Source organism: Thalassophryne amazonica, chromosome 10, assembly GCF_902500255.1.
Source record: "Thalassophryne amazonica chromosome 10, fThaAma1.1, whole genome shotgun sequence".
Taxonomy (NCBI): Eukaryota; Metazoa; Chordata; class Actinopteri; order Batrachoidiformes; family Batrachoididae; genus Thalassophryne; species Thalassophryne amazonica.
The window spans coordinates 99273644-99293743 of NC_047112.1; the positions used below are offsets into that span (position 1 = coordinate 99273644).

General features: G+C 41.3%; 1 protein-coding gene across 1 annotated transcript; it reads left to right on the forward strand.

Moving 5' to 3' along the window:
* Window positions 1-495: 495 nt before the first annotated feature.
* On the forward strand, window positions 496-16858 carry nit2 (nitrilase family, member 2). Its single transcript, XM_034180606.1, has 10 exons — window positions 496-541; window positions 646-764; window positions 3354-3474; window positions 6129-6217; window positions 6293-6386; window positions 6472-6546; window positions 6620-6698; window positions 10143-10241; window positions 10455-10510; window positions 15811-16858. The coding sequence occupies exons 1-10, from the start codon at window positions 511-513 to the stop codon at window positions 15909-15911; spliced, it is 864 nt and encodes a 287-aa protein (XP_034036497.1). The 5' UTR covers window positions 496-510; the 3' UTR covers window positions 15912-16858.
* The last annotated feature ends 3242 nt before the right edge of the window (window positions 16859-20100 follow it).

The window sequence follows — 20100 nt, forward strand, 5'->3', positions numbered from 1 at the left end:
AATCTTCTAATAATTTAAAAAAGTATTATTAAAATAAAAATAAGTGTAAGATATATATATTTTCAGTTTAAATATTCTTTTGATTCAGCTCTGTAATTATTTTGGTCAAATAATTTATTTTCATTTTTTACTATATTTTAACATGTGATGTGTCATTTTTATCAGTTGCAGGATTAAATTTTTCAGAATCAAATGTTATCTTTTTGGTTTCATATTTCTTTTTTTCACGTTCAGATCTCTTTTTTTTTTTACTTTTTAAATTATTAGAAGATTCAAGAACAAACATTGAATTTTCAGTTTCAAAATGTATTTTTTCAATATTTTTTTTTTTCCAGATTACAAAACTTTTGGCCTGGATTTAGCTCCATAAAAACCATACAGGCTATACTTAAAACCAAAAAACGACTAGTATTTTTTTTCTTTATTTTTTAGACAACAAACAGCTGGAGTTTATCACAGAAATAGCGTAACCCGGAAGTAGATGGTCCTGTTACGCTTTACCGTAGCAACATGGCTGCTTGGGCGAAACAAGCCATGTCTAGTAAGCAAAAGTGTCCTACTGTGTGACGGTCTTTTATCGTCAACACGTTACAGCAAACGGATTAAAAAAAAAAAAGTTCTAACGATGTTTTCTTTAATTTTCAGAGTTCCGTTTGGCAGTGGTCCAGATGAAGGTGAGCGGTGTGAAGGCGGAGAACCTGAGCGCAGCCCGCAGGCTGGTGAAGGAGGCGGCAGGAGCAGGGAGCAGCCTGGTGCTCCTGCCGGTGAGCAGCCTGCACTCGGGGAGGCCGGGGCCGGTTGTTACATATACATAGCTTGGTTTGTGTGTTGATGGACTCCAGCCTCTCTGTAACTTTGCCTTCTGAAAAGAGGGTCTGGATTCAACACACTGATGGCTAAATCGAAACACTGCTTTGACCTTTTTGAAACCTTTGAAAAACCTGTTGTTTAAATCTTTGTTTTGGAGTTTGTATGAAAAGGAATACATGGTGTGCTGTGCTGCTCCTTGGTGTCCACTGTCACCTGCTGGATAGATATGTTGCTTCTCCAGCACATTGTTGGCAAAACAAATAAATTTGCTTATTTACTTGATTGAATAAAACATCAGATGTAACAATTTCACATTTTCAATCTTGTGTTTCTTCAGTTAAGTGAAATGTCACATGTCAAGCAGCAAACCTGTTAATATGATTTTTATCTCAGTTTTTATATCAAACGTAAAAATTTTGGAATTGTAATTTCAGTTTCTGGCTTCCCATTTATGAGGTACATTGATTTAACGGAAAAAGTCAACTCTTTACAACAGGAAAGGAATATTGTTTTTATTATGGAGCTAGGAAGTGCATACAGTGCTTTTCAGAATTACTGACATGCCTTAATTTTATGCACAGAACTTAAAATGTGTTCAGATGCAACTGCAGGTAATCAGATTTTCTGTTGATGTGCAGCAGGTTAGGGTGGTAAAAAATGCAAATGGTAATGTGCTGACAAGTGAGGAGTGTGTGCTGATAAGGTGGAGGGAATATTTCAAAGAGCTGATGAATAAAGAAAATGAGTGAGAGAAATTGCTGGATGATGTGGTGAGAGTAAATCAGGAACTACAAGAGATTAGTAAGGAAGAAGTGAGGGCTGCTATGAAGTGGATGAAGAGTGGAAAGGCAGTTGGTCCAGATGACATTCCAGTGGAGGCATGGAAATGTCTAGGAGAGATGGCAGTAGAGTTTCTAACCAGATTGTTTAATAAAATCTTGGAAAGTGAGAGGATGCCTGAGGAGTGGAGACAAAGTGTTCTGGTTCCTATTTTCAAGAACAAGGGTGATGTGCAGAGCTGCAGTAACTACAGAGGCATAAAGCTGATCAGCCACAGCATGAAGTTATGGGAAAGAGTAGTAGAAACTAGGCTTAGAAAACAGGTGAAGATCTGTGAGCAGCAATATGGTTTCATGCCAAGAAAGAGCACTACAGATGCAATGTTTGCTCTGAGAAAACTGTTGAAGTACAGAGAAGGCCAGAAAGAGTTGCATTGTGTGTCTGTGGACTTAGAAAAAGCTTATGATAGGGTGCCAAGAGAAGAGCTGTGGTATTGTATGAGGAAGTCTGGAGTGGCAGAGAAGTATGTTAGGGTAGTGCAGGACATGTACAAGAATAGTGTGACAGCGGTGAGATGCGCAGTCGGAATGACAGACTCATGCAAGGTGGAGGTGGGATTACACCAAGGATCAGCTCTGATTCCTTTCTTGTTTGCAGTGGTGATGGACAGCTTGACGAATGAGATCAGACAGGAGTCTCCATGGACTATGATGTTTGCAGATGACATTGTGATCTGTAGTGAGAGTAGAGAGCAAGTTGAATCTAGCCTGGAGAGGTGGAGATATGCTTTGGAGAGAAGGGGAATGAAAGTCAGTAGAAGCAAGACTGAGTACATGTGTGTCAATGGGAGGGAGCCCAGTGTTATAGTGCAGTTACAAGGAGTAGAAGTGGTGAAAGTAGATGAGTTTAAATATTTGGGGTCAACTGTTCAAAGTAATGGAGAGTGTGGTAGAGAGGTGAAGAAGAGAATGCAGGCAGGGTGGAGGAAGGTGGCAGGAGTGATTTGTGACCGAAGAATATCAGCAAGAGTGAAGGGGAAAGCTTACAAGACAGTAGTGAGACCAGCTATGTTGTACGGCTTAGAGATGGTGGCACTAACAAAAAGACAGGAGGCAGAGCTGAAGATGTTGAGATTCTCTTTGGGAGTGACAAGAATGGATAAGATTAGGAATGAACATATCAGAGGGGCAGCTCAGGTGGGACGGTTTGGAGACAAAGTCAGAGAGGCGCGATTGAGATGGTTTGGACATGTGCAGAGGAGAGACCCAGGGTATATAGGGAGAAGGATGCTGAGGATGGAGCCACCAGGCAGGAGGAGAAGAGGGAGGCCAAAGAGGAGGTTGGATGTGCTGAGGGAGGACATGCAGGTGGTTGGTGTGACAGAGGAAGATCCATAGGACAGGGTGAGATGGAAATGATTGATCTGCTGTGGCGACCCCTAACGGGGAACAACCGAAAGACAAAGAAGAAGAAGGAGGAATATTTTACAAAATATTTGATGTTACTGACCAACAAAATAACATTTTTGAATTCTGAAATACAGGGAAAAAAAAACATGTACACATGGCACAATTTGATACATTTACAGAACATCATCACTTTTACAGACCGTTTTCTTTAGGGGTTGATGTTATGTGAACAGCTCATGAATGAAGGCTCTTCTGCTTTTTCAGTAGATGTCACTGTAGACAGGGATTCATTTACAGTGAGACTTGAGCAACGGTTCCTGATGTTAAACTAATGCTGTGTCAATGTGATGATAGGAATGCTTCAATTCTCCCTATGGAACCAGTTTCTTCGCTGAGTACTCTGAACGGATGCCAGGAGAGTCCACCCAGGTACTCTCAGAGACTGCCAAAGAGAACCATGTCTATCTAGTTGGAGGTAAGGAAGTATTTATAATTACATTAAAAAAGTATCTCAACACTGCTTTTCCTCTCTGTAATTCTGAATTGTAATCCTCATTATTAATTGTGTGTGTGTGTGTGTGTGTGTGTGTGGTAGTTTAGGAGCACACTTCAGTACCTGTTATTGAGATGTCTGGACCCAGTGTCTTTTGTGGTGGTACTAAAAGGTTATGTTCTAAGTCATATTCTGAGACTTACTGGAGCAGTGGTTAAAGTTTAACGTTGGACTAAAGAATAGCCGTGCTGTGAGCCGTTTTCTCCACTAGAGAGTCTTTGTGACCGAGCAAAGTCCGAGTCTAAAGTTGTGTACTAAGTACTTACGTGCAAATAGCTTGAATTTCCTTGACTATTGTGCATGAAAAAGAGGAGGATGAGTTGACAAGGTTCTGGCCTGCCAGTACGCCGACCTGGGTTCGATTCCCACTCATGCTACCTGTCTGTGTCCTTGGACAAGACCTTTAATCTGCATGGTGCCTTTCCATGCAGATTAAAAAAGCTAAAAACGAAAGCTTTAATCTTCATTTCCCTATTGTCTCACCTCGGAAAACTGCATGGCAGTTTTGAAGATTGAATCCGGACTCATTCTACTGTCAAACACACATTTTCAGCCCTAGCAGGCTTAGTACTGCAGACATCTTACTACAACCCATGGCAAAAATTATAGAATCACTGGCCTCGGAGGATGTTCATTCAGTTGTTTAATTTTGTAGAAAAAAAGCAGATCACAGACATGACACAAAACTAAAGTCATTTCAAATGGCAACTTTCTGGCTTTAAGAAACACTATAAGAAATCAAGAAAAAAAGATTGTGGCAGTCAGTAACGGTTACTTTTTTAGACCAAGCAGAGGAAAAAAATATGGAATCACCCTGTAAATTTTCATCCCCAAAACTAACACCTGCATCATATCAGATCTGCTCGTTAGTCTGCATCTAAAAAGGAGTGATCACACCTTGGAGAGCTGTTGCACCAAGTGGACTGACATGAATCATGGCTCCAACACGAGAGATGTCAATTGAAACAAAGGAGAGGATTATCAAACTCTTAAAAGAGGGTAAATCATCACGCAATGTTGCAAAAGATGTTGGTTGTTCACAGTCAGCTGTGTCTAAACTCTGGACCAAATACAAACAACATGGGAAGGTTGTTAAAGGCAAACATACTGGTAGACCAAGGAAGACATCAAAGCGTCAAGACAGAAAACTTAAAGCAATATGTCTCAAAAATCGAAAAATGCACAACAAAACAAATGAGGAACGAATGGGAGGAAACTGGAGTCAACGTCTGTCACTGAACTGTAAGAAACCGCCTAAAGGAAATGGGATTTACATACAGAAAAGCTAAACAAAAGCCATCATTAACACCTAAACAGAAAAAAACAAGGTTACAATGGGCTAAGGAAAAGCAATCGTGGACTGTGGATGACTGGATGAAAGTCATATTCAGTGATGAATCTCGAATCTGCATTGGGCAAGGTGATGATGCTGGAACTTTTGTTTGGTGCCGTTCCAGTGAGATTTATAAAGATGACTGCCTGAAGAAAACATGTAAATTTCCAGTCATTGATGATATGGGGCTGCATGTCAGGTAAAGGCACTGGGGAGATGGCTGTCATTACATCATCAATAAATGCACAAGTTTACGTTGATATTTTGGACAATTGAAAGGATGTTTGGGGATGATGAAATCATTTTTCAAGATGATAATGCATCTTGCCGTAGAGCAAAAACTGTGAAAACATTCCTTGCAAAAAGACACATAGGGTCAATGTCATGGCATAGGGTCCGTGTCAACGAGCAGATCTGATTTGATGCAGGTGTTAGTTTGGGGGATGAAAATTTACAGGGTGATTCCATAATTTATTCCTCAGAATTGAGTGATTCCATATTTTTTTTCCTCTGCTTGGTCTAAAAAAGTAACCGTTACTGACTGTCACAATCTTTTTTTCTTGATTTCTTATAGTGTTTCTTAAAGCCAGAAAGTTGCCATTTGAAATGACTTTAGTTTTGTGTCATGTCTGTGATCTGCTTTTTTTCTACAAAATTAAACAACTGAATGAACATCATCCGAGGCCAGTGATTCCATAATTTTTGCCAGGGGTTGTACAATTTGTAACAAGTGTACTTAAAATGTCCTTAAATATGGTACCTGGATTGATTTTTTTTTTTTTTTTTACAAATCAAAATTGGCTAATAAATTTCACAGTATAGAGGGTTTGAGGGAACCTTTTGCAATCTTGAAAAACCCTCTCCTAATGTACACAGTGCCTCCTCCATCTTGGCCTTAGACCAGGACTATCCGGTTTAGAACAAGTGGGTGGTATAAATTTTAGTCCTTTGGACTAGAGATAGAGAGGACTAACTTGCCTACTCTGCCTCATAGCACACCACCATTTTTAGTCTTTGACTAAAGTTTGAGTGCTAAGTCTGAGTCTCAGTACTGCTTCATAAAACCAAACCCGTGTGACTTGATTTAAGAACTTGTCGTAAAGGAGGTGTCTGGGTGTATAGGTCGGTAAACTGGGGAAACTACAGATTCAAAAAAATCTACAGAACAACAACAACAAAAAAATTACATCACCACACTTTCCAAAATGGGAAAAAATGATCCCTGTGATATGTTGTGTACCAGGATCCATTCCTGAAGAGGATGGTGGGAAGCTGTATAACAGTTGTCCAGTCTTTGGTCCCGATGGCGAGATGATACTGAAACACCGGAAGGTATTTTGGCAGCGCTCGTTCTCAGAAGCCTGAAGCTGCTTGATTTTAGACAACCTAACATATTTCTCCTTTAAGATTCACCTTTTTGACATTGACGTTCCCGGGAAAATCCGTTTCCAGGAGTCTGAGACCTTGAGCCCAGGCAACAGTTTATCAGTGTTTGAGACACGTGAGTGATTGTCTCCTGTCTCTCTGCAGCTGCAGGAGCTCCACATTGACTGAGATTGTTTTCCCCCTTATGATATCTCCTGCAGCGTTCTGTAAAGTTGGTGTGGGGATTTGCTATGACATAAGGTTTGCAGAGCTGGCCCAGCTGTACAGCAGGAAAGGTAAAGTGAGCGACTGCTCTGCTGTTTATGTGTAATGTGCGAACAATAATTGCCACTTGTCTTGTGTCTTCAGGCTGTCAACTGCTTGTTTATCCTGGAGCCTTCAACATGACAACTGGACCAGCCCACTGGGAACTCCTACAACGGGGGAGGTCAGCCTCAAAACCATCGCTGTGCAGAGCCATTTTAAGGATTAGTGGACACGCGTAATATTTGCTTTGAAAGACAATTCTAAGACTAAACTCAGCATCTTCAATAAATGTTGAATCAGGTCACCTAAGTGCTACGTTTTAAAATAATAAACTTTCTTAAAGTTTAGAGCTGCATATTCCTAGTTCCAAAAAAGCCTAACTGTGGCCTGAACATGGCAAGTTGCATAAAATTCTGACCTAGCCAATAGTATCCATGGGCAGGAAGACTCTAGGAACTGTGGCAGATATTTAGTGTCAGTATAACATCAGATTCAATCACATTGTTTCAGATACAGTATCCTGGTAAACAACACAATTTGTTGACTTGTGGAAATCTGACTTTTGACCTCAGTGACCTTGACCTGATTGATTTGACCTGATTGAATGAACTTCAACTGACCTTGCCAGCTGCAGCAGACTGGCATCTGTCCAGGGTGTACCCCGCCTCACGCCCTAAGACTGCTGGGATAGGCTCCAGCGCCCCCCCTCGGGACCCTGATTGGAGTTGGTGGGTAAAAAAAGAATGATACACTTTCCAGGGTCATTCTGGAACCCATCTAGATATGTGTGCCAATATTGGTCCAAATTGGAAGGACAATCAAAATTTTGACATTTCCCCAGTTAGGCAGAGCAGGTAGCTCAGTGGTTAAGGAGTTGGGCTGCCAGCAGGTAGACCTGTTTTTGTTTTGTTTTATTATTGTAAAACAGCTAACTGATCATCTGCAGAGGAATGGTCTATTTGAAGAGTTTCAGTCAGGTTTTAGAATTCATCATAGTACAGAAACAGCATTAGTGAAGGTTACAAATGATCTTCTTATGGCCTCAGACAGTGGACTCATCTCTGTGCTTGTTCTGTTAGACCTCAGTGCTGCTTTTGATACTGTTGACCATAAAATTTTATTACAGAGATTAGAGCATGCCATAGGTATTAAAGGCACTGCGCTGCGGTGGTTTGAATCATATTTATCTAATAGATTACAATTTGTTCATGTAAATGGGGAATCTTCTTCACAGTCTAAGGTTAATTATGGAGTTCCACAAGGTTCTGTGCTAGGACCAATTTTATTCACTTTATACATGCTTCCCTTAGGCAGTATTATTAGACAGCATTGCTTACATTTTCATTGTTACGCAGATGATACCCAGCTTTATCTATCCATGAAGCCAGAGGACACACACCAATTAGCTAAACTGCAGGATTGTCTTACAGACATAAAGACATGGATGACCTCTAATTTCCTGCTTTTAAACTCAGATAAAACTGAAGTTATTGTACTTGGCCCCACAAATCTTAGAAACATGGTGTCTAACCAGATCCTTACTCTGGATGGCATTACCCTGACCTCTAGTAATACTGTGAGAAATCTTGGAGTCATTTTTGATCAGGATATGTCATTCAAAGCGCATATTAAACAAATATGTAGGACTGCTTTTTTGCATTTACGCAATATCTCTAAAATTAGAAAGGTCTTGTCTCAGAGTGATGCTGAAAAACTAATTCATGCATTTATTTCTTCTAGGCAGGACTATTGTAATTCATTATTATCAGGTTGTCCTAAAAGTTCCCTGAAAAGCCTTCAGTTAATTCAAAATGCTGCAGCTAGAGTACTAACGGGGACTAGAAGGAGAGAGCATATCTCACCCATATTGGCCTCTCTTCATTGGCTTCCTGTTAATTCTAGAATAGAATTTAAAATTCTTCTTCTTACTTATAAGGTTTTGAATAATCAGGTCCCATCTTATCTTAGGGACCTCATAGTACCATATCACCCCAATAGAGCGCTTCGCTCTGACTGCAGGCTTACTTGTAGTTCCTAGGGTTTGTAAGAGTAGAATGGGAGGCAGAGCCTTCAGCTTTCAGGCTCCTCTCCTGTGGAACCAGCTCCCAATTCGGATCAGGGAGACAGACACCCTCTCTACTTTTAAGATTAGGCTTAAAACTTTCCTTTTTGCTAAAGCTTATAGTTAGAGCTGGATCAGGTGACCCTGAACCATCCCTTAGTTATGCTGCTATAGACGTAGACTGCTGGGGGGTTCCCATGATGCACTGAGTGTTTCTTTCTCTTTTTGCTCTGTATGCACCACTCTGCATTTAATCATTAGTGATTGATCTCTGCTCCCCTCCACAGCATGTCTTTTTCCTGATTCTCTCCCTCAGCCCCAACCAGTCCCACCAGAAGACTGCCCCTCCCTGAGCCTGGTTCTGCTGGAGGTTTCTTCCTGTTAAAAGGGAGTTTTTCCTTCCCACTGTCGCCAAATGCTTGCTCACAGGGGGTCGTTTTGACCGTTGGGGTTTTTTACGTAATTATTGTATGGCCTTGCCTTACAATATAAAGCGCCTTGGGGCAACTGTTTGTTGTGATTTGGCGCTATATAAATAAAATTGATTGATTGATTGATTGATTAAACCAGTAAACAAAAAAAAAGGAAATAACAAAATTTTCTTGTGTGTCTAATTGAGATACATAAGAAAAGTGTTATTTGGACACATTCTAATCATGTCCAACCAATGTACATATTTAAATTCTCAGTGTTATGTAGCTGCGGTTCATTTCTGGTCACGCTACCTCTGTCCTCTGAAAAGACATTTTATCTGCATTGTGTCAGTCCACTCAGCTATAAAAGGGAACCAGCCTTGCCTGGGGAACTAACCGATGTCAGACTGGTGTCCTGTTATTGGGGAGTCATAGAGTCTCATCCCCTTCAGACTACAGGATCTGGAGATGAGCCCAGGCTTCAAAACTAAACCTTAAGCATAATTCCAGTACTGACCTTTATCCACATACAAAGTTTGATAGTGAAATTACCTGTGAGTACGAAAACAAACGTGTTCCTGAAATTACAGTGTAACAAAGATAATCTGTCTGTAACCATGTCTTCATTTTTTGTATTATTCACTGCCAGAATAAATTTCACCGAGTCAATTTCAAAAGCCATTTCCCAGCTATTAGTAGTATTATACCTCCCCAGGCACTGCCTCATAATTTTCCTGTTGGTCTTCAGTGCTCTGGAAAGGATCTTGGCTGAGGGTCTTTCCAGCTGTCAGCAGATCTCCCTACAACCACTGGAACATTCACCGGGATCAGCACAGTGACAGGGATTTATGTAATTACAACTACAAAGGGGTTTATGTAAATACAACTTGCAGTGCGATGGGATCCAGAGTAGCAGCTGGGGGGCCTGATGTGTTGCAAGGGCCCCCACGAGTGCAGACACTGTTATGTAGACATAAATGAAATCCCTGAAGCCTGTTTTAAGTTTATAATCTATAATTGTGTTGTTTCAAGTTTCTTTCATGAGAATAAGATATTTAATTTCTAATCAGTGTTTGAGACTGTAATATTTTATCACATAATTTGACATAACTTTGTAGTGAATGTGCTTCTTTTGTTGTATTCTGTGAAGGGCGCTGGATAACCAAGTGTATGTAGCCACTGCGTCACCCGCCAGAGATGAAACAGCTTCTTATGTTGCATGGGGTCACAGTACTGTTGTAAACCCATGGTAAGAACCAGTTTTATATATATATATGCATGTATGTGTGTGTGTGTGTGTGTGTGTGTGTGTGTGTGTGTGTGTGTGTGTGTGTGTGTGTGTGTGTGTGTGTGTTGTGTGTGTGTGTGTGTATATATATATATATATATATATATATATATATATATATATCTAGTGTGTGTGTGTATTCATCAATTAATACTTTTGTGTCTGTTGTTGCAGGGGAGAAGTTATCTCCAAAGCTGGGCCAGAAGAAGCTATTATTTATGCCGATATCGGTGAGTGACAGTGTGGCTGTTAATTAACTCTGGTAACCAACTGGCACATTCTAACTCTACAGGTACTCATTAAATGCAGACAGCAATATCGGCAGTGCTTCTTTACAGCCTACAGTGATTTTTGTAAAGCATTTCATTCAGTTGACTAAGGTGCTTTTTGGATTATCCTCAGAATTCATGAAATCCTCACTGAGTTGTTGACCTTCATAGCTTTCCTGTACACACGTACCGTGAGTGCTGTACTGAACACAGGCAGAGACTCTGAAGTTTTTCCAAAGTGAAAACTGGTGTTTATCTGGGATGTATTCTTGTTCCTACACTGTTCAATGCTTAATGCTTACATCGGTGTTTGGTAGTGTTGTGGAAACCAGCAGATTAATTAAGTGCCATTATTGGTGAGGACCCTTGACTTCATGGATGAGGCTGTAGTGTTTATGGACTCAGTGGATTCCATAATTTTGCAACTTTAAAAGTTGAGTGAGGAGTCAGAGTGTCTGGGATGGTGATTGTTCTCTGTCAAACCTAAGGTCTAGTCTTTCATTGACTTGCTGAACGTAGCCTTTAGAAGTGCATCTGTTTGTGGTGAAAGTGTTGAAGTTGTCGAAAGATTAACTTATCTCAGCAGCGATGTTCATGTCTCTGGGACCTCAGCCTTTGAGACTGAGAGATACCTTGCAACACTTTATGGAGTCACAAGGTCATTGGATAGGATGCTATCCAGTCAGATTTCCAGACAAGTTGATGTTTTTGGTATGGTACTAGGTCTCTTCAGAGGATGCTTGGATACCACTGGAATAACTTTGTGTTAACTAACAGTTAATTCATGAAACTCAGATGACAAATAACACTTGCCTTATGAGGAAACGCCAGCTATGATATTTTAGCCATGTGATGCATTTCTCTCAGTGGTAAAGACCTCAGCAGCTGGAGAATACTAAGGGCACACCCACATTTCACCTGTCTACAACAGATAAATGGCTACTTTGGAGAGGAAATTGACCAGTTATCTGCCTGGGTAGGCTAATCACAATCCAGGACAGTTCTGCGGTGTGGTGGATACAGGGATGTGTTACATGAGTACATTATCCCAGATTTGACCCTGACCTCCGGACCTGAGGACGTTGACTAAAGAGTATTTTATTGGGCAGCACATTCTCAAGGGCGGGCGCTAAAGGGTTCAAATACAATGCGTGTGACACAATAATCCTAAATCCGGGGACAACTCTCGGATGCCCCTGGCACAAACGCTCCACTTTCTGAGTTTTTGGTTCAAATTACATGGCAAACAATGTGAAAATGCAAAGAAAAAGTGACGATGTGGTGGCAAGCGGACATTTTGCAGTTTGTTTATGACCCTTAGCTCAAACATGTCGAGGCAGTTGTGCAGGTGAGAGAATGCAGCTACTTTGGTTAGCTGTGTAGGCTAACACTTACTGACGCGACCTCTCCCATTTGACTTGTCTTCGTCTCCACTGGGAACGGAAAAAACTGCACTTTTTGCAACTTCTTTGGTGATTGCACCCGAAATCAAAACAGTACACCATTTTTCTGTGTGAAGTGATGCTGTGTTTATGTTGCGCAACGGCAGGCTGTCCCCAGATGCAGTCAAATTCCACAATATCATGCAGGGGTTCAGACAAGACTGCGGTGCCCCATTCCTATCAGATCTTTATGATGTCATGAGGAAAAAGCGTTCGCAAAAACAATAGAAGTAGGGATGGGTATCGTTAAGATTTTAGCTATACTAATAATATTTACAGTACTGCTTATCAGTCCAGTACATCAGTGGTATTCTTATTGGTACTTTTTGGACAAAAAAATCTAATTGAGAATAGAATTAATTTAGAGAGAGGGGAGCTGTCTCTGTGCACATACAGGCTCCGAGCGAAAGAGGGACAAAGCAATAATAAAAATTTCCTTTCTCCAGTACTGAAAGCAGGACTGTTAAGGGTTAATCTCTGTGTTAATAGCTGAGCCCTGAGACCATTTGAATACCAGGTTTGGGTATTTATCCCTAGATAGGTTGAAAAAAATTTGAATGCATGTAAATGACCACCAGATATAATAATTGTTCCCGAAGGCCGATCCATTGTGCAGCGAATGCAGCAGTGTGCGGCATCAGCACATGCTCCCAAGCCTGACCTGTTCCTTGACCCGTTCCCTGACCCAAGCTCTGCCTCACCACACAATTTACTGAGACATATGCAATGTTCGCATAAACTTCAAGCTCGATATCATTTGCTGGAAGTAAAAACTGTGCCATGAGGAATTATGTTCAAAAGCCACATTTTAGAGCTTCCGTTGGCAAGCTGCATTGAACAGTCCGGTTGTTGTTCTTGCTGTAACCTTTGATCAGACTGAGTGAATATCACTGGTCTACAACCAAAATGCTTCCAAAGTAAATATAGTCAAAGTTTTACTAATTTTGCGCCACTGAGAGTGAAAATAATGTTTGCAATTGTTGACTGGCTCTATTTTTTATATGTTGCTACCATGATACTAAGGGTTAATAAATACATAATCCTTTTCAAAGAGTTACAAAAAGAGAGCGCGTGAAATATTACTACATAAGCAATCAGAAAAACATGAAAAGACCTATGCTCATGATTTATCATGAAAACTCTCCTATCAACAGTTGATGGAAAAAAATGTACAGATGAGGACAAATTTATTAGCCACTCTATGAAACTAAACATTTTCTTCAAAAAATAAATTGCTTTTTTTAACAGTGCAAGGAATTTTCAGCACAGCATTTCTAAATAGCCTAGTTTTATTTTGAATGGTTACATTATTTTACTTTGTACACAGAAAAAAATATTTCTCAAAAACTACCTACAAATGTTAGAGTTAGAAAGTGAAAGATTTCAAACACTCTGGAAAGAAAACTCAAGGGAGATGTGTCTAAAGACACCAGAACAACTGCCAAGACACTAGTGAATGACTTAGCCAAGTCAGGAAGTGTAGTCTCAAAGAAAACAGTCACTAGAGCCCTGCACAGAAATGGACTGCAAGGTTGCAGACCAAGAGAAACTCCACTTCTGCAGAAGAGACACCTTCAAGCCAGACTGAAGTCTGCTAAGGACAACCTGGAGAAAGATTATACATAATGGAGTATATCCTTTGGTCAGATGAGACAAAACTAGAGCTCTTTGGCCATGGAGATGTTGCTTATGTTTGGCAAAAGAAGGGAGAGACGTCTTATCCAAAGAACATCGTCCCCACAGTGAAACACGGCAGTGGGAGTATTATACTGTGGGGATGCTTCAGCACATCTGCAACTGGGAATCTCCTCAAGGTGGAAGGAATCATGACAAAAGAAGGATATGCCAAGATTTTGAAAGAAACCCTCAAACAGTCAGCAGAAAAGCAAGGTCTGGGTCATCGCTTTGTCTTCCAACACAACAATGATCCAAACATGTGTCGCTTCTGGTGAAGAACTACTTCCAGAAGACCAAAATGAACATTACTGACTCGCCTGCACAAAGCCCTGACTTGAATCCCATTGAAAATCTGAGGGATGAACTGAAGACCAACATCCATGACAGAAGATCATCAAATCTGGAGAAGCTTGAGAGATTCACCAAAGAAGAAGGGGCTGGGTGTCCTCAGGAGATATGTCTGAGACTTGTTAAACTACAACAGACGACTGTGGCCTGTTAGCCAGTAAAAAGGACACATAGCTGACAGTCATCATCACTGGAGCTAAAAAACTTAAATATCTTTGAAACAGTAGTCAATCAGCCAATTTTTACTGTCATATACTCAACAAAAATATAAACGCAACACTTTTGGTTTTGCTCCCATTTTGTATGAGATGAACTCAAAGATCTAAAACTTTTTCCACATACACAATATCACCATTTCTCTCAAATATTGTTCACAAACCAGTCTAAATCTGTGATAGTGAGCACTTCTCCTTTGCTGAGATAACCCATCCCACCTCACAGGTGTGCCATATCAAGATGCTGATTAGACACCATGATTAGTGCACAGATGTGCCTTAGACTGCCCACAATAAAAGGCCACTCTGAAAGGTGCAGTTTTGTTTTATTGGGGGGGGGTTACCAGTCAGTATCTGGTGTGACCACCATTTGCCTCATGCAGTGCAACACATCTCCTTTGCATCATCCGTGAAGAGAACACCTCTCCAATGTGCCAAACGCCAGCGAATGTGAGCATTTGCCCACTCAAGTCGGTTACGACGACGAACTGGAGTCAGGTCGAGACCCCGATGAAGACGACGAGCATGCAGATGAGCTTCCCTGAGATGGTTTCTGACAGTTTGTGCAGAAATTCTTTGGTTATGCAAACCGATTGTTCCAGCAGCTGTCTGAGTGGCTGGTCTCAGATGATCTTGGAGGTGAACATGCTGGATGTGGAGGTCCTGGGCTGGTGTGGTTACATGTGGTCTGTGGTTGTGAGGCTGGTTGGATGTACTGCCAAATTCTCTGAAACGCCTTTGGAGACGGCTTATGGTAGAGAAATGAACATTCAATACACGAGCAACAACTCTGGTTGACATTCCTGCTGTCAGCATGCCAATTGCACGCTCCCTCAAATCTTGTGACATCTGTGGCATTGTGCTGTGTGATAAAACTGCACCTTTCAGAGTGGCCTTTTATTGTGGGCAGTCTAAGGCACATCTGTGCACTAATCATGGTGTCTAATCAGCATCTTGATATGGCACACCTGTGAGGTGGGATGGATTATCTCAGCAAAGGAGAAGTGCTCACTATCACAGATTTAGACTGGTTTGTGAACAATATTTGAGGGAAATGGTGATATTGTGTATGTGGAAAAAGTTTTAGATCTTTGAGTTCATCTCATACAAAATGGGAGCAAAACCAAAAGTGTTGCGTTTATATTTTTGTTGAGTGTATTTGAATTCAGCATGCCAAAATCAGTAATAAATGCTACATTGTATTTTTGAAGCTAAACATTTGTAGACCAGTGTATTTAGAGAATAGTCAGTCTCACCTGAGCTGCTGCGTCTTTTTAAGCCGTTCTGATGTATTTAACCACTGTGAGTCTTATACCTCTCTGTGTAGCAGCAGCAAGCACTTCAGTACCTTTGTCAGATCTTAATGTTCAGTATTTGGTACTTTGGCCAACAGTAATTTGGACAATAAAATAACACCTGACAGTGTAACACAAACTGCAGTCTGAACACTGAGCAAAGCCAAAAGTCTTCTACATTGGTCTTCACAGTTGTGTATGTTGTCCGTGTGCTCTTGGACCAGTCGTATATTTTTAGACTTGTGTCTTCTTCTGCTGTCTGTCTGTGTGTCCCCTCTTCCCAGATCTGCAGTATTTAGCAGACATTCGCAAACAGATTCCAGTCATATCGCAGCGCCGTGATGACCTCTACTCAGTCACCGTTGTGCAGGAAGGCTCGAGATGAACAATGTTACACTGACAGACGAGGTGCAAAGGTACCGATGCAAACCGTTCAGCAGATCCCTGCTGCTGCAGCACGTCTTCTCCCACCGCACACAAAAACCTTAATTTTGGAAACAGATGTTGGGACTGAAAGTGATTTACTGATCCCTCTGACATCTGCACACACTGATGCTGCTGATGACGACATACGCGAGGAAGCATAATTCTTACTGTTTGCTGCTGTAAGGATTAGGCAAAAAAAAGGACTTTTTAAGTCACTTATACTGAATCATAGGTGAAATTAAAGTTTAGGTTTATTGATTGTAGCTTCTCTGAAGTGTAAATCTGCGGGGTTTTTTTTTTTTAATGTAAGCGATTTTAAAATGAAACAGTTGATTCAATAAAATATCCAATTTGAAGACATCACTGAGGCAATAATAACAAATAGATGAAGTAAAATAATTCACCCCACATACATGGTCATAAAATGAATATGAAGCAGAAAGTAAAGCCTCAACCTTCTGTGATGTGATGTAGTTCAAAGTGAAATAATAGGACTGATATCTATTATTTGAAAGTGGGTGGGACTTGTCAAGCAGTCTCATGAGTCATTATAACAAGTGAGGAAACAACAGGTGCAGTTTTATAACAGGGTTAAAGGATAAGTTCACTTTTTTACAAGTCATTAAAATGTCATTAGCAATCAAGCCTCTCAGTGACCTACTTGATCCTTGACAACTTATGTCCACAGACCGCTTGGGAAGGCCAGAGGCTTTGCGTGTTTCTCCATGCTGAAGTGGAGTTGTGTCAGGGGGGCATCCGGTGTAAAACTGGCACCAGATTCCAATGCAGATCTGTACTCAGTCTGCTGTGGTGACCTTGAGCGCCCAGGACTACTAACAGTACATCAGGTGTGGAGGTGTGCACTAGTGCTGTGCTTCCACTGTTGGGGTTGTTACTCCAAAAAAACCCAAAACAAAACTGTGTTACGCATTGCTTGCTCCTTTAAAAAACAATGTGATGTTTTACGTCTTTGCTGTCTGTGGAAAGTAACTCGTTAAATTTGCTCAAAAATGGTCTGCAGCCAAACCTTAAACCCATGTGCACTACACACATATAACAGATTCCAACTGTTATAAGGAACTTGCTCTCTCTGTCTGTTTTTCTCTCCATCACTGTCAGTCTCTTTCTCACTCTCGCTATGTTTAATTAACCATCATTAAAGTCTGCAGAGTGTTTTAGTGCAAAAGCCAGAGGCAAGAGCTGGCAGACACGTTTATTCCTGAGTTATTAAAGCAAGAGACCTATGTTTAAAAATAAACAGGCATTTGACTTACTTGTGCTGAAGAACAACATGGAACAAACGAAGCTCCTTAATGTATACTTTTCACCTCTAACTTTACATGACTTATTTTTCACAGAAGCGTGCACCGTCCCCTGAATATTCTTTCGAGTTCTCCTGTTTCTTGTGTTCTCCCAGCATCGTTGTGAGCATAAACAAAGTTACTGGCTAGTTTAAGTTCTCAGGCTGTATCTTCATGCTCTGTTCATGGAAATTCAATAGTTTTGGTGCACGGTCATAGGAACCATAGTATGACTACTGAATTTATAGTAAGGAGTGACATTACTGCATTACAAACACAGGTGATCACAGCAGCTCGTTACACCAGACACTGTGCGTATCACCACATCTGTCACACTGTGGGACCGGGATGGCAAACAGTGCATCTATATCTCTCTAAAATAACATCTGTCTGCTGCAGCCAGGTGAAGCATAAGCGTTCTCTTGGCCTTCTCCAGCCGTTGGGATCCTCAACAATCGAGTAACTGCATGCTGGATCATCCACAGATAAATGCACCACACAATGTGACGCTCCCTCACAATGCATGTGAAACACCTCAGTTGAGTCTCTCTAAGTAACCCTTCATTTGATGCAGTCATTCCAGCAGGACACAAGGATCCTCCAAACAGACCTGGTACCAAAGTCATCTACAGCGTATCTGGAAAGTATTCACAGCGCTTCACCTTTCCACATTTTGTTATGTTACAGCCTTATTCCAAAATGGAGTAAATTCATTCTTTTCCCTCATAATTCTACTCACAACACCCCATAATGACAAAATGAATTTTTTTTACAAATGTATTAAAAAAAACAAAACAAAACTAAGAAATCACAGGTTCACAGGAAATCATCAGGTTTTCACACCCTTTGGTCAATAATTTGTTGATGCACCTTTGACGGCAAGTCTTCTTGAATATGATGCCACAAGCTTGGTGCACCTATCTTTGGGCAGTTTTGCCCATTCCTCTTTGCAGCACCTCTCAAGCTCCATCAGGTTGGCTGGGGAGTGTTGCTGCTCAGCCATTTTCAGAGCTCTCTAGAGATGTTGAATCAGATTCAGTTCTGGGCTCTGGCTGGGCCACTCAAGGACATTCACAGAGTTGTCCTGAAGCCACTCCTTTTATATCTTGGCTGTGTGCTTAGGGTCATTGTCCTGCTGAAAGATGCACACGCTAAGTATGCCACCAAATTTATACACACTGCAACCATGCCAAATATTTCTGAAATACCAAAACTCTAATTGCTGTCTGTACACCTGAAATGCCTGCGTACGAGACAGAGGGAGAGCGAAAGAGGGAGAGAGATGTTGTCTGTACACGCTTCTCTAAACTACTTATAACGAGATGTTACATCTCTCATAAACATACTTTTAAAACTGCACACAAGAAGGAAAGAACATGGAACTGTTTTACCAAGCCATGACAATGTAAACATGACACATAATTACCTTTCAGATGGCTGCAAATGCTTTCTAAAGCTCATCCGCGCGCGAATGGCTCCGGCTGGTGCGCTCTTCTGTGATTCAGGAAGATTAGAGCCGTTTTCAGCAGAAAACTTGCAGAGAAAATGATTAATCTGCCACATCTGTGTGGCTGCAGATGGAACAAAGCATGGCATCCAGCTGGGAACACAGTGATCAAGGATCACTTCCTCAAAACTTTTGAACTGTCAGACGCTGAAAGGGGCAGCAGGCTCTTCTCTCTGTAGAGGCTGGAGAACAGCAAGCCCTTCAGAGCTCATGGACAGAATGCTGCAGCTTCAGCCAGACTTTTTGTGGAGTAATTCTCTCTTCATGTGCTCAGCACTGGCCAACACCATGATCACGGGCTGCTGTGCGCTGGGAGAGAGGCCGACACCACGGCATGACCGGCAGCTCCTCCACAAAAATGCTCAAAAACCAGCTTTTGTACTGTGTGAAAATATTCAGCTGATTGAATGAAGTAAAACGAAAGGCTAACGTTACAGAAACTAAGCAAATGATAAGAAACTGTCAAGAACTACAGCAAAACGAAATACGGACAAATTGAGGTTTTAGTTGCCCTTCGTTCAAATTTTTCGACAGTTTAAAAATCCAGATGAAGCGACAGCTGCAGGAATGAAGCTGAGCGAAGGTTAAACGATGCCAACAAAAGTACAGATTTCTTGTTTCGTTAACGAAGGGCCTTTCTTCCACGATTGCCCAGTTTAGACGGGCCGCCATCTCTAGGAAGAGTCCTGGTGGATCTGAATTTCTTTCATTTACGGATGATTGAGGCCACTGTGCTCATTGGAACCTTCAAAGCAGCAGAAATGTTTCTGTTCCCTTCCCCAGATTGGTGCCTCCAGACAATTCTGTCTTGGAGGTCTATAGACAATTCTTTTGACTTCATGCTTGGTTTGTGCTCTGACATACATTGTCAACTGTTGGACCTTTACAGTGGCTTGCAAAAGTATTCAGCCCCTTGGCCCCTTCCTCTCCTGTGGAACCAGCTCCCAATTCGGATCAGGGAGACAGACACCCTCTCTACTTTTAAGATTAGGCTTAAAACTTTCCTTTTTGCTAAAGCTTATAGTTAGGGCTGGATCAGGTGACCCTGAACCATCCCTTAGTTATGCTGCTATAGACTTAGACTGCTGGGGGTTCCCATAATGCACTGAGTGTTTCTTTCTCTTTTTGCTCTGTATGCACCACTCTGCATTTAATCATTAGTGATTGATCTCTGCTCCCCTCCACAGCATGTCTTTTTCCTGGTTCTCTCCCTCAGCCCCAACCAGTCCCAGCAGAAGACTGCCCCTCCCTGAGCCTAGTTCTGCTGGAGGTTTCTTCCTGTTAAAAGGGAGTTTTTCCTTCCCACTGTCGCCAAGTGCTTGCTCACAGGGGGTCGTTTT

Coding starts and splice junctions, on each gene's coding strand:
- nit2 (XM_034180606.1), top strand. CDS start 511: ATGGCTGCTTGGGCGAAACAAGCCATGTCTA. Junction 6,218..6,292: donor TGATACTGAAACACCGGAAG/GTATTTTGGCAG, acceptor TTCTCCTTTAAG/ATTCACCTTTTTGACATTGA. Junction 10,511..15,810: donor TATTATTTATGCCGATATCG/GTGAGTGACAGT, acceptor CCCTCTTCCCAG/ATCTGCAGTATTTAGCAGAC.